This window comes from Poecile atricapillus, chromosome 13, assembly GCF_030490865.1.
Source record: "Poecile atricapillus isolate bPoeAtr1 chromosome 13, bPoeAtr1.hap1, whole genome shotgun sequence".
In the NCBI taxonomy this organism is placed as follows: Eukaryota; Metazoa; Chordata; class Aves; order Passeriformes; family Paridae; genus Poecile; species Poecile atricapillus.
The window spans coordinates 10,518,634-10,532,638 of NC_081261.1; the positions used below are offsets into that span (position 1 = coordinate 10,518,634).

The 14,005-nt window shown below is 39.5% G+C and overlaps 1 protein-coding gene across 13 annotated transcripts in view; it reads right to left on the minus strand.

Annotated features, from left to right (window-relative positions):
- Positions 1–14,005, minus strand: part of RAPGEF6 (Rap guanine nucleotide exchange factor 6) — a 122,333-nt gene that overhangs the window by 11,536 nt on the left and 96,792 nt on the right. For 5 of the 13 annotated variants that reach the window (XM_058848718.1, XM_058848728.1, XM_058848717.1 and 2 more), the window contains 7 exons: positions 13,532–13,655; positions 11,081–11,104; positions 8,194–8,414; positions 5,956–6,147; positions 4,554–4,688; positions 3,097–3,210; positions 297–522 (listed from right to left, as the gene is read on the minus strand). In XM_058848718.1, the coding sequence (XP_058704701.1) occupies positions 297–522; positions 3,097–3,210; positions 4,554–4,688; positions 5,956–6,147; positions 8,194–8,414; positions 11,081–11,104; positions 13,532–13,655 (1,036 nt within the window). The remainder of the gene's footprint in view (positions 1–296; positions 523–3,096; positions 3,211–4,553; positions 4,689–5,955; positions 6,148–8,193; positions 8,415–11,080; positions 11,105–13,531; positions 13,656–14,005) is intronic. The other 8 variants (XM_058848730.1, XM_058848723.1, XM_058848729.1 and 5 more) reach the window with 3 other exon arrangements.

Consider the following 14,005-nt stretch of genomic DNA (forward strand, 5'->3'; position numbering starts at 1 on the left):
TTTTGCTCTCTCTCACCATGGCACTAATTTGCTAAGCATCATCCTGGCTTCTAACAAGCTTCCAGTCTCCTGCAGGAAATATCCAGCTAAACCCCACCAATGGGAACAAGCTGTTGTCTCCCCAAATAATACTGTAAGCTTCTTATGGAAACAGGTTCACACACAGCAGCCAGTGTCCCAGCTTCCAGAAAAAGCATAATAACCACAAAGGAGTGTACAACTGTGTCCTGGCCAAAGCTTCCTTATCCCTTCTGACACCAGAACACCAAGCCCCACCAGAACCAGCTGCATCTTACCCGGGGCAGGGCTGAGTGTAATCCGTCAGTGCCTGAGGATGCTCCTTTCTCTCTGCCCCGCCTGAATCCACCACGATGAGGGACTGGGACAAACTCCTCTCGTCCTGCAGTGCTGCTGACATGGAGTCCACAGAGCAGTTGCTCACGATGCTGGACCGGGATGAAATCTCACTGTGACTGGAGTCCGAGAAGTTGTCAGATTTAGTGGAAGGTATGAGGGCATAGCCTGAGGAGAGAGAGGAGAGAGGATGGAGAGGATGGAGAGGAGAGAGAGGAGAGAGAGGAGGGAGAGGAGGGAGAGGATGGAGAGGAGGGAGAGGATGGAGAGGAGAGAGAGGAGAGAGAGGAGAGAGAGGAGAGAGAGGAGAGAGAGGAGAGAGAGGAGAGAGAGGAGAGAGAGGAGAGAGAGGAGAGAGAGGAGAGAGAGGAGAGAGAGGAGAGAGAGGAGAGAGAGGAGGGAGAGGAGGGAGAGGAGGGAGAGGAGGGAGAGGAGGGAGAGGAGGGAGAGGAGGGAGAGGAGGGAGAGGATGGAGAGGAGAGAGAGGATGGAGAGGAGAGAGAGGAGAGAGAGGAGAGAGAGGAGAGAGAGGAGAGAGAGGAGAGAGAGGAGAGAGAGGAGAGAGAGGAGAGAGAGGAGAGAGAGGAGAGAGAGGAGAGAGAGGAGAGAGAGGAGAGAGAGGAGAGAGAGGAGAGAGAGGAGAGAGAGGAGAGAGAGGAGAGAGAGGAGAGAGAGGAGAGAGAGGAGAGAGAGGAGAGAGAGGAGAGAGAGGAGAGAGAGGAGAGAGAGGAGGGAAAGGAGGGAAAGGAGAGAGGATATCTTGATCAACATATGACAACGAAGTATTGATATACACATTACAGTGAGGATATTTAGAAGAAAACCAACCAAACCCTGTTTGCATAGATCAGTCCACTCGGGATTTTAGGGTATTACGCTTTTAGCACCTAGCAGCATCTAGCACTGATTTACTAATGCAAGTCCAGGGATACCAATACTCCAATAGTGGTGTGGATACCTGCAACTCCACTACTCTCCAGAGCAGCAGCTTTAACCTATGCAACCAGAATCAGCAGCATACTGCATCAGTACTGGGCTGGCATATCAGGCCTTTCCAATTCTGCAAGTGCTGACTCCTTCAGTATAAACACAGCACACTTCCCACTACCCCTCTGCCATGCAAGACTCAAAAAAGATTCTGGCAGTGGAGGAGGAGATCTAACTAAGGTAAAAGACAGTTATTAGCACTCAGGGATTAGCCATATAATCCATTTCATTTTTATGTGCTCCAAAACTAACAGAGAAGGAAGCAAAAGCAGGAAGTACTACCTTGGGAGGAGCTGGACCAGACTCTACTGCTGTTCCCACAGAAGGGGAACAACTGAAGACCCCACCAGATTCAGAGCAAAATGTATAATACCTTTTTTTTTTTTTTTTATGGTTGGCTTACCCTCAAATAACTTATTTCAGACATGAATAAGGTATACACCCTTATATATCTAATACCTCAGCCAAGCTTTTTTTCCCCCTAAATTTCTGTACATGTGCCTTTTAGTGGGACTGACACACATTGATTATGTGAAGAAGTGAAATGACAAGGCAGTGTAAAAGCCAATGATACACACAACCTAATACAGAAGACCAATGCCCTTAAGTGTATAAACAATACAGACATGAAACAGTATGGCATGATGATACAGTGGAGACACTGGCATACAGCCACTGAGTATAAAGCTTATAATTTGAGATTTCACAGCTTAACTTTGACTATTGCTGTAAGATTTTAAGAGCAAATATGAGCAGTAAATATCAATATTATCAAACTATATAACTGAACCTTAAAATGTACTTAAAGGCACCCTTTTTAAGACTAAATTTCAGTTTCCTTTAATTTGTCAATAACTAGTATTTCATATTCTTTATATTTTTAAGGGACTCTTTAAATTGACACAACTCAAGTTGTGTCACAGTGTTCCAACTATCTGGAGAACAAAGGGGCTCCTCTTCATCAAAGAAATTAATAACACTATCTGAAAGCTGAGCAATAAAGTTACAGCACATAGGTATGAACAGACTAAATATAAGGATGTGCTGGGCTGAAAAGGACAGCAGAAGATGTGATCAATGGAATAGGCACAAATGCTGGAAGTGAGCATTCCATTGACACAATATCAGGTACTGTTTAATTTACAAATGTTGCAGGAACTTACTGTTTCATTGGCATTTGTGACACACTAAGTAACTGAACTGACACTGTACCTGTTCCTTGATTTTCTAAACTTCACATTATTGTCTTCACTGCACTGTAAGGGTGATTAGCTATAATGAACTGACACAAACATCTGGAAGGGAAGCACATTAAACATCTTAAACATGTCAGTGGATAATGCTGAAATAACTTAGATAAACTCAGGATATCGGATGCAAAATGGACATCAGTCTTCCTTCTAAAAATACATTATATAGTCTTCCTCCGTCTTCTAGGCCTTGTGCATAGGCAGTAGGATGTGTACACACTGCTGTTGCTACAGATACTTGCTGTACTCAGAGTATCAATGTCCTTGTCCTTTTGGTTTTCACTGCTTTCTAAGGCTTCAGTGGGCTCTGCTTCCCTTTTTGCAGTAAAAGCTGTTCTTTCCCTGGAGAAGCTTCTTTCCCTAAGTCTTCTAAACCAGAATCCCTTTATTTTTGTAGGTTCATGCTCATCTTCTGCCTTTCTACTCTCTTTCTCAATGTCACTTCTCTCAGAACTCTCTCCAGCTTGGCAAATCATCCGAATTTGCTTTTGTAAATAAGCCCCACCTATTCCATAGCTGCGCTGTCCACTGTTCTTGTTGCTGGTTTCACTGGCCAGTGATGAGGAAGAGCCAGAGAGATTCATCTGACTGCAGTTACCAGACCTTTGGATGTTGCCAACTACAATGAAGTAGACACAGACAGATGTTGATAGATGGTAAGTAACAACAAAAATAACATCCTAATTAAAATTCCTTTTTTCTTCAATCCCATTTGTATATCACTTGAGTATAGCTCAAAAGAAAATTAAATCCAAGATTAAGTGGAATGTGTTCATGCCTAAAATTATGTCTTTCAGCTGTCTGTGAAGCACCTAATTTTAGATCAATGAGCTGTTAGCACAACACATACAACAAAGTACAGATCACCTCAATCAAATGAGATCAGTGCTGAAATCAAGCTGAATTAATGAAATAATCCCCAAGAAACAAAACATTGTTTTCAAAGAAATGGGTAAAAGTTAACAAAAATAACGTAAGCCATGCTCAGTGGAGCAAGATTTGGCAGCCCAAGTATTTTGGCTTTTTATACATGTGCTGTGTTTAAGTAAAATAAGTAGCATTCTCCTAAAGGGAACAGGATCTTGTGAAGGCAGAAGTGGATGGACCAGCCTGATCTCCCACTGAGAAGGGTGAGAAGATGCAGCAGGTCACCGTGCCATGCCATGCCATGCCAATGAAGTGGCTTTTGGGCTGTCAGTGAGCCAAAGCAGCACAGAAGGGAGGGAGAGAGGCTTTATGCCATCCAACACTGACCACCCAGGCTGGCCACTGAGTGGTGTTAAGGGATTTCAAATGAATTTCCATCCAAAGTTGACTAATGATGAAGTGATGCAGGTCTTTTAAGATGAAGACATCAAAAATAAAGGGATTCTCAGGGCATCATGAGAGACAGGGATGTATACAAAGCCCTGTACACAAGAACAAAAAACATGAACAGAGACTCAAGGATTTAGATGGATCCTACTACTTCTGCAGCAACCTAAACCACCTGTCCTGGAGAACTATGATATCATTCCATCTCAAGCTCTATCTAATCACCTGGTACTCCAGCTACCTTTTAGTAAGACCAAAAGTTGTCTCAATAGCTGCAGTTTCTGTACAACACTGTCATCTTCAAGAAATTCCCAGGTTTGCAAATCCCATTTATTTAAGTGGCCACCTAAATCTGAACTGGTGTGACGGTGGGTGGCAGTACTTCAGATCTATTGGGAATTCTGCCAAAAGCACTTAGGCAGTATTTTAAGAACACAAGTGTTCCCTTTTTTCAAATACTAAGTGACTTAAAGGTCCAAAGTATACAAATAGAAAATCATGTCTATTCATAGAAAGACATGATTCTATTCTTGACATGAATATTCTTAACTACTATTTCTCTTACATGTTATTACCAACAACTATTCCTGCCACTGCACACCCTGGTTTAGGCTCCAGTTCCTGGGACTGATGCTGCCACACACGTACCTTTGCGTGGGGAGCCCTGAGGAGAAGCAGGTGGGCTGGAGTGCAAAGAAGATGCCATGGACATAGTGTCATCTGTTTGTTTCTTAGTACTTGCTTCCTCAGACAAGCTTAATGACTTCTGTGGAGAGCCTGTACCTATGAAAACAATGTGATCAGTTACTGCATGTTATTCCCCTTTTAAATTACTGATTTCTGATTAAACTAGAAATAAGCAACATGTTGAACAATCAGAATATTCAGCAAGGAGAGGAACAGATGCTCAGAGAATTCTGCATGTGGAGGCAGTCTCTATTTAAATTTAGATCAGATCAGCTGTGGCCACTGCTACTGCTGGCTGTTCATCTGCATTGTGTTGAAACATCCATATCCCAACAGGAACCACTGCAGTGGATACATTCATTGTGGTTTTGGCAAAAGGACTATGTAAAAAAAAATAAATCTGTGTGCAGTATAAACCTTGGAGGAAATCCCTGCCCATAGCATTGTTGGGACTGTGTTAAAAACCATCTGTGTCAGGGCCACCAGCTCCGTTCAAGACCTTCACAAGTAGGAGTTTTCAAATCAACACTCATGGGCACTGTCCACTGTTTGACTAGTTTAGCAAAACCAGTGTCCCACACATGGTTTGGTGTTTCTTACTCACTATTAGACCATCCTGCAGAGGATAACTGCTCAGTGCTAAGGAGTTATTTCAAGTTCTCAATAACTTGTTATATCAGCATGGACCACCATACATGAATGAAGAAACACCTCTGAGAAAAGTTTCTGGAACATATCAAACTGCACAGGCTTTTCAGAGGAGAATGAAATAAATACTAACTGGAAACAATTATCTTATATGCTGTGATATACCGTTTTCTGAAGATATTTTAAATTATGCTGATGTCCAATATACTACAAAATAATTTCATATCAGTTATTGACTACAGCTAACTTTGTTTAATAACCCAGAATTGCAGCTTTCAAATGATACAACACTTATGTAAATAGGACAAAATCTAATAAAGAATATACTGCTTTGCAACTAGCAAATTTAGAGACAAAAAATTATGTTCATTAGGAGCCAACTAATAATATATGTTGCTCCATTTGGCCATAATACTGTTAAAATGGTGTCCCAGAGGTTAAAATACTAAATGTCTGTGATTTGTTTCAATGATTGTATCCAAATATATTAGTCTTCATGAAGCAAGAGCATATTTGGAGACAGCATATCACCCTTAACTCTGCAGTTATGACTCTGCAAATGATTAAGCATGGTCTCTTAAAACACAGCAATATGCAGCAGATGTTTTAAAATTAATTCCTTTCATGAAGCACAATGGTATCTTACATAAACCACCCAGCTCCTGTTTACTTACATCTTTAAACCTCCCCAGCCAAGTGAACTGAAGATACTCACTGAATGTGACATGATCCTTTGTCAGTCCCTTTTTCCTGCTGGGGTACAAATTCACAGTTGGGACCTGAAGAACTTGACTCATTCGGTTTTGTTGATGCTGATGGGCTTTTGTGGTTTGGCCAATTGATCTCATGGGCACTGGAGACATTTCGGAGGATTTCCCTCCTCTTCTCTCACTTAAATTTTTTGTCACTGTTAAGGAAAAACTGCATATAAATATCTACCACTATCAACTGCAGGATTATTGCAGTACAACCATCCAAACAAAGGAAACACTGTATAAAAATAAGCTGTATTTTAAACCATTTCTAGTCCAAACACTACGATCTCATCACACTGAAGATGATGTGTGAAAGAGCTTTAAAAGAAAGCCTTAAATTCTTGGAAGTGCCATAGAGGCATTTAATCAAGAGATCAAAAAATGCTGTTTATTCCTACCACAAGCCTGTATTTTACATGTTTGCATGCAAGGTGCAATTGCATAACAGCACCTCCTTCAAAATCAGGTGGTTTTGCAGCCAGCATCAAATGTTTCACTAGGTGGCACAAGTGATTTACAGCACAGGGCAGTGCTTCAGTTTCTGCTTTAATCACACAGCAATTCACAGATTGAAGTTAAGGCCATTCGGTGTCTCCTTATATTCTGCTGGAAAACTCTGGATTGCATTGTCACTGCTGCTCATTCCCACCACAAGCAAGGGCAGAAGCTTATTACTGAGGTAAGAAATGGGAGCTGAACTCCTGAAATGGGGGTTAATCCAAGCAAGTGTGGAGGGACATCCCTGGGACAGGTCAGCGCTCTTACTCCACCAGATTTAAAACCACGAGGGGCTGTCAAGCTCCCTCATGCTACTCATTACTCCTCTATTCTTTCTGCCAGCTCTGTAAGAAGTATAATCTCAACTGGACCAACTACCTGTGGGTTTTGGGGTTTAAGGCTTTATCCCTAGTTTTTAAAATGGTACTTTTAATAATATGCTAATCTTTTAATAATATGCTAACTACATATTTATTTGTGTATCTACTTAAACTTCATTTTCCTTTCTGATGTTTAAGAAAATATGGACTTGATTTGCTTAACTACATGAAGTAGAACAGTCAGTATATATTTCCTATTTTTACTTACAAATATCTGTGGCTAGCACTGTGCAAATAAGGTTTTAATTTATTATTTTTAAAACAAATAAGAAACAATCTGATAACATTTATGTTTTTCTCTTGGGCCTGGTACCTGTAATGACTGTACACAGATCAAGAGTTCAAACATGAAGGATTTAATGCTTTTTAGAAAGGAGTTAAATATGGTGATTTCCAGGCTTCCTGCTTCAGTGCTATTTAAAAGTAAACACTAGAAGAAAATCTGTGTAAGACAGCATCTTAGGGAATAACAAGGATTTGAATTCTTAGTACTGGATAACGGCAAGGACTTAGAATTTTATCTTCAAGATGCTATCTCTGCTAGTCATCCTTTGAACTTATCTCATCAGAGACAAAAGTACCTGAAGACAAAAAAAGCCTTAAAATGCTGTATTTGGTCAAAAGAGAAGCAGGAAACATTAGTTTGTTTAGCATGGTTGTTACTCATCTATTTTGAAACAAATCTGCCTTTCAAGAAAGGGAGAACTGCTAGAATACCTAAATAAAACCCAATTATAATTTCTCATTTCTAAATAAAAATTTACTGAACTGCATAAGACAGTAGGTCAGACAACAGTTTGTTTGACAAGAGCTCAAATTATGAGAGCTGTCCTGAGGTAGAGTCCTCAATTTGTGACTGTCAAGCCATGTCAAACTCATCAGACAATACTGAACTAACTTCTCAACAATCTTCATTTATTCTAAGGTGTAATCCATTGCAGTTTCTATATTAATTTTGTCTCATTTCACTTCCTGCTGTTCATATGGTAAACACTACTTTTATCCCTCCTAATTCTGTGCAAGGACGGCGGGGCACCAAAAGAGCCGATGCGCTATTGAATCTCCTGCCAGACTGACAGAAAGACACACAGCTTTAGGAACTAAAGGTCAAAATAAAAAACATCACAGAAGTTTTTTGAGCTCAACCAAAGCATGAACACATATGATGTCTTCCTGAAGCTCTAAGTACATGAACTGACAAAACAACACTTACTATAGTATTTTCTCCTGGGAGGAAAATTTTTAAAGAGTGTTTCTAGAGAAGGAACATTTTTTATAAATGCCATAGATCATGCTGCTGTTCTAGCTCACTGTACTTACAAGTGCTGTATGCAGGCTCACACTGAAGTGACAATATTTGGATCTTTTCTTCGTCTGTCTCTACAGTGAGGTTGGACAGGTACTGCTTCACCTTCCTCGCCATCTGTGCATCCTCATAGAGCTTCTTGGCATTCAGGAGCGAGCTGCGGCGGGCACGTTTCTTGTGAGCACCTCCCTGCACATCCAGCATGTTCGAGTTCATGCTGCCCTGGCTTAGAGATCTACAAGAGAAAACATCAAAGCAGTAAAGGTTCAGTTCTCAACAGCAACAAAGAGCTACAGTAGCATAGGCCAAAGCAGATTAATACCAACAATCTTCAGTTAGGGCTAGTGCATGCTGATGCAAATGAGTTAACGAAGATGAACAGCATTAAAACACCTGTCTTAACGTTTTGGGTTTTGAGAGCAGCGATTTGAGTTTAGAACAGGACTGCATATGGAAATGTGGAGCTGGGAAGAACAAGGGGCAACACTCCATGTGGAACTCATTTAGCTCTGCTAATGAACCGCAGACCTGTGCTGCAAGATCCGCAGCTGACAAGAATAAATGGCCTCAAGTTGTGCCCGGAGTGGTTTAAATTCGACATTAGAAAAAACTTCTTCAGGAAGGGGTTGTCAAGACCTGGAACAGCCTGCCCAAGGCAGTGGTGGGGTCAGCATCCCTGGAACTGTTCAAAAAACACTTGTTTAAGGAACTTGAGGACATGGTTTAGTGGTCAACATGGTGGTGGTGTTGGGTTGATGGTGGGATTTCATTGTATCAAAGGTCTTTTCCAACCTTAACAGCTCTATGAATTCACCTGCAGATTCTAAAAGTAGACAAACTTGGTAACTTTGTTGGTTTAAGGAACTGGGTACCCACTGTGTACACCAGGTTTACACAGGAACCTCTTGCACTTAGCTGAGTACAGAAGTGAGTGACCACTGCAATCCTCCTAGAAAACTGAGCTTCTCATAACAAGGGGCAAATTATGTTAAATGTACAAAGTGCATTCAATTACACACTTAACTTTCTTAAATTAATTAAAAATATTCCTAGAAGAGCAGCTCATTAAAAAAATGTATCCCAAGAAAGGTGAGGAAGGCAGTAATGATACACATATACCCCGACTTATACAGACTTTAATCAATGAAAGAGGATGTTCCTCAATATTCCTAATTTTGAGCTCTCGAATTTATCAGTAAATGAAGCAAAAATAAGTAATACTGTAATTTTTAAAGCACATGAGTTACTCTCCATGACAGTCACTCTTATTCACACTGAGTGACCAAACAACAGATCTGGGTATAGTTTAAACACAGTCACCTCTGTTTCAACTGCCAAAAATCCTACAGCCACACCAGTTCTGATGCATTTTTAAGTAAATGGAGATCACAGTGTAAGTTACATGTAAATTCTAATGGAAAATATCAAAGTTGTTCAAAGCTGGGTTTGTGTGGGGATTTTTAAATATTCAGATGAATATTTTTAAAGCTACATGAAAACATTTATCAAGATCTTGTGTGTTTACAGAATCACAAGTGGCAGAATAAACAACATCAGGCACAGAAGAGCCATAATGGCCACATGAGTCAGAATGAAACATGTTAGAGAAAATCCAAGGAATCAAGTACACTGAGCTTAGAAAATAAATGTTGGAAAACAGCTGACTGCAATATCTTCAAATACATTAAATAAATCATTCTGAGAGAATATATAAGCTTAAAAACTGACAGCAATTTATAGATTAATTAAATAAAAAAGTAACGTTATTAGAGACAAGGAGTAGCAAAAGGCATGATGAAGTGTTCACAGCTATTTAAACAAAGGGGACACTCCTGTCTCTTGATGGATAAGGACAAAGCCATTCTACAATAGTCAGGAATTTATGTTTGGTTTTAATGACAGAAATATTTTATTGTTTATGTACAGATTGGGATTTTTTTCCTTTCAAGCCTGGATTTGACTTTTTTAAGGCAATTTAATTCTATTTCCTTTAACAATTATTTTTCCTTATTCCCTTGTGTTCACAGCAATTCCAAGGGTTAGAAATTACAGTAGCTCCATGTGTCCTGGCTATTTCTCCCCATGAGCTGCCTTGTGAGCAGTTGATTATTGAGCACCAAATGCTGCCAGCCAAGGGCATCCACAGCACTATCAGGGACCAGTATCCAAACCTGCTAACCCCAGTATGACCAGCCAAAGTCCTGTCACTGTCCCCACTGCTGCTATGCAAAGGCACACAGGTAATACCTTATGGGCAAAAATCCACATAACACATAAAATATGGCTACAATGGCAGTCTTAAAATCACTGCCCTGGACCAGGCAGGAATTTCCCTGGCCAACATCAGAACTCTGAACTTCAGTCATTTTATGATCCATTCCTCACACAACCATCACTCCCAGTGGTATCAATAAGGATTTTGGTGCAGGAAATGTGAGATACATTTCAAATGTACACTAAAAATAAATACTTTGAAGGTTGTCTGAATACAAACTTCAGGGAGGAAATTACTACATCATTACCATAATTCAAAGTATCCTTGTAGTTGAAAATGCAGAATGGATTCAAGTTTTCTGTAACATGTTAAAAGTCAAGTTACTAATTTCATTTACTTCCCAAAATAGTTTGCCTTCCAACATAACTGCAGAGTGGGTTTGTTTTTTTTTAATGCGCAAAGCCAAAACTCAAACAACTTATCTACTACACAAAAGCAACTCAGAATTCTTGTAGCTGCAGTAAAATGTTGGCTGTAACCCTTACTCCTGTTTTCAAAAAAACATGTATTGCAGGGTTAATAAAATGCATGCTGTATTTCAGATGCATGCACTAACGAGGAGGATGCAGTATGTTAAGAGTTGCATAATCTTTATTTATCTTAGTTGCATTCAGCTCTACACTTACCCCAAACTTCTCCACCTCTTCTTCCTGTAAGCAAGAGCCATATACATTGAAGCATGTATTTGAACAGAAAAGCACAGGAAAAAAATAAAAACAGTTGAGAGTCAGGAAGAAAGATGTAGACAGGAAAGAACAGAAAAGAAAAATCTCTATACAGCCAAATTCTTCTCAAACAATAACACAATGTTTTCCTGAAATGCAAGGGTAAGACTTGACAAATACTTTAATATCTATCAGTTTTTTGTTTAACCTATGAGATGAAAAAATCAAACTTGCATTAATTTATTTTATATTCTGTAAGTCAAATTAAAATTTGATGGAGTGCAACTCATTCATATTACAGAAAATGGGATTAAATTAATTTATTCTTTGCATTAGGCCTGGTGAAAGTGTATGAGAAATTGTCACTATCAATATTCAATTTTATGATGCTGTTTTCTCTTGATTGTTGGCTGGAAAACAAGCCAGTTGCCAAACACACCTTGAAAGCCTAGATGCTTTCTATAATTGGTAATGAACTTGTGAGCAAGTCTCATGTTACCACTAATACACATCCTTTCTTGTTGATTTTTCATCTTCAAAAGCATTTATTTGGTGCTTCGTAACACAAACTGATAGATCAAACGTGAGAGGCAATGAAAATTAATATAAATGACATGAAAACATGGAATTATTTTCTTTTAATCTTTGGCACTATCTCTAATATTAGATGCCTAAGCAGTTTATGGCAGTGTGTGTAATTTAAATTACAGGCATTAAAATGTATTCTGTAATTCTGAAAAACATACTAAAAGTTGCTATTTAATATTAAATTTACCTAATGATTAGACTTTATGAGGTCAAAGGAAGTGCATGGGCCATCTGGGAAATTTATGTAAAGGCTAATTTCAGCTGTGAATGCCAAAGTTTCTGAAAAGCAATCACAACTTCTCAGTAGCTGACTTTATAATTTTATGCTAAAAATGAAATCTTACGAATTCAAATCCAAGTGTATAAAGGTAAATCTCCACTGTGAAACAAATCCATCTTTAAATAACATTAACAAGCATCTGTTATTTTTGGCTCAGACTGGGCCGTTTTTAGAGTCACAAAATTACAGAACAGTTTGTGTTTGGAGGGACCTTAAAGTTCATCCCCTTCCAGCCCCTGCCATGGGTAGGGACAGCTTCCATTAGACCAGGCTGCTCAGAGCCAAGTCCAGACTGGCTTTAAATGCCTGTATTTAAAAAAATAATAATAAAAAATACACATCTTTCCTGATAGCCAGCCTTGCAAACAAAGACCAGACAGAACTGATGATCCTCTGTGAATCCTGACCACTGGACTACCACAGGGAACCAAACCTCTTATAAATGCTCCCTTATCCTTGCATGCCCTATTTCCTTCCACTGCACAGATGTAACTGAATTCACACTTCAGAGAAAATCACAACTGCACAGGTGACTGGAATTTCGGGTGGATGAAGCACACCTCACCCAAAAACTGTCCACTGAGTCTCCTACTTGGACTACTCCTTCCAGGGCGTTCAGAGAGCTCTACTCTGCCATGGTGCAGAGGAACAGGCAGCTCAAGACAGTATTTTGACATTTTCTGAAGTCAGAACCATGTGTCCATTCAGCACCAGACATGTCCTTGTCCCCAAGTCCCACCCAAACTGCACTCTAGGGGTCTTGTCTGGCCCATTAGTTTGAGGCAGACAGTGTAAGGAGGGAGGCCACCATCCATCCCATAGACACCTACAGGATCAGGACCCTGTATGGACACAACAATGATGCTTTTAGTTCAGCCACTGGGAAGAAAACAGATGCAGAAAATTATTCATTTCCACTAAATCTGGAGCTAATAAGCACCAGATTAGAAGTTACGTTACTTTTATTCTGCAGTTTGTTAACACTGAGCCTGGTGATATTCAGCATCAAGATAAAAAGAGAAAAAATAAGAAAAATAAGGCAAGAGAACACCCTCCACCTGCTGAAGCCTGAACATATCAAACACTATATGTAGGTGGAACAAGCTGTGCTTAGAACAAATAAAAAAATTTCAGTTTGAATTTAATGTATTATCAGTAGGGATCTGTTTTGAAACATTTCAAATCTACACATCACTGATTTAGGTGCTTTTTATCTGTGTCTCATATCTAAATATTGTACCCCATAATATTATACCTCTCTCAAAACTATATTGACACTAACATTTTATTTGGCAGAAATATGTATCAATAAAATTAGAACTTATTCTTCTGTGTTTTTTAAAGGTAATAAATTGGTTTATTATTCATTCAAAGCAGGTCTGGGAAGCATCAACTGTTTTGCCATCATTTGATAAAGGACGTGGTTTGATGGTAGATGTCAATGATGAGGTACACGATGAAATACCAATGTGCTGATGTACACAGAGACCCACATCTCCCCACACTGAGACCCCTTCAGTGCCACTGCCCTTCCCATTGCACACCTTTGTCTGAACATCACAGCTGGATCCATGTTTGCCGAGGTCATTCGGACAACTTGGCGAATTTCTTTGGCAATCATCCGGAGTTTCTCGAAATTTACCAGGCCATCCACTTTAGAATCGTTGCCTGCATAATTGCAACACACAGATAAGCAAAAAAAATAAATTCTGAGCACTGTGCCTCTAGTTCTTCCCTTGTTACCCTTCTTGCCTCCCTGTCCCACTATCAACACTTTTTTTTTTAATCAAAACAGCAAGAAAACAGGATGCTCTTGCAGAACACCAATGGAATCAGGCCCACCTGGACTATCCTATATTCTTTTGTTAATCTATTTCTAAAGTAACAAGTATTAGGAGGAGGAAGAAAGAATAAGTGAACTATGCCCAAATTTACTCATAAAATGTCAAAATCATATACAGAATTGACATTAACAACATTCACATCAGGAAAGAAGCTAAAATAGTTCTGAACCATCA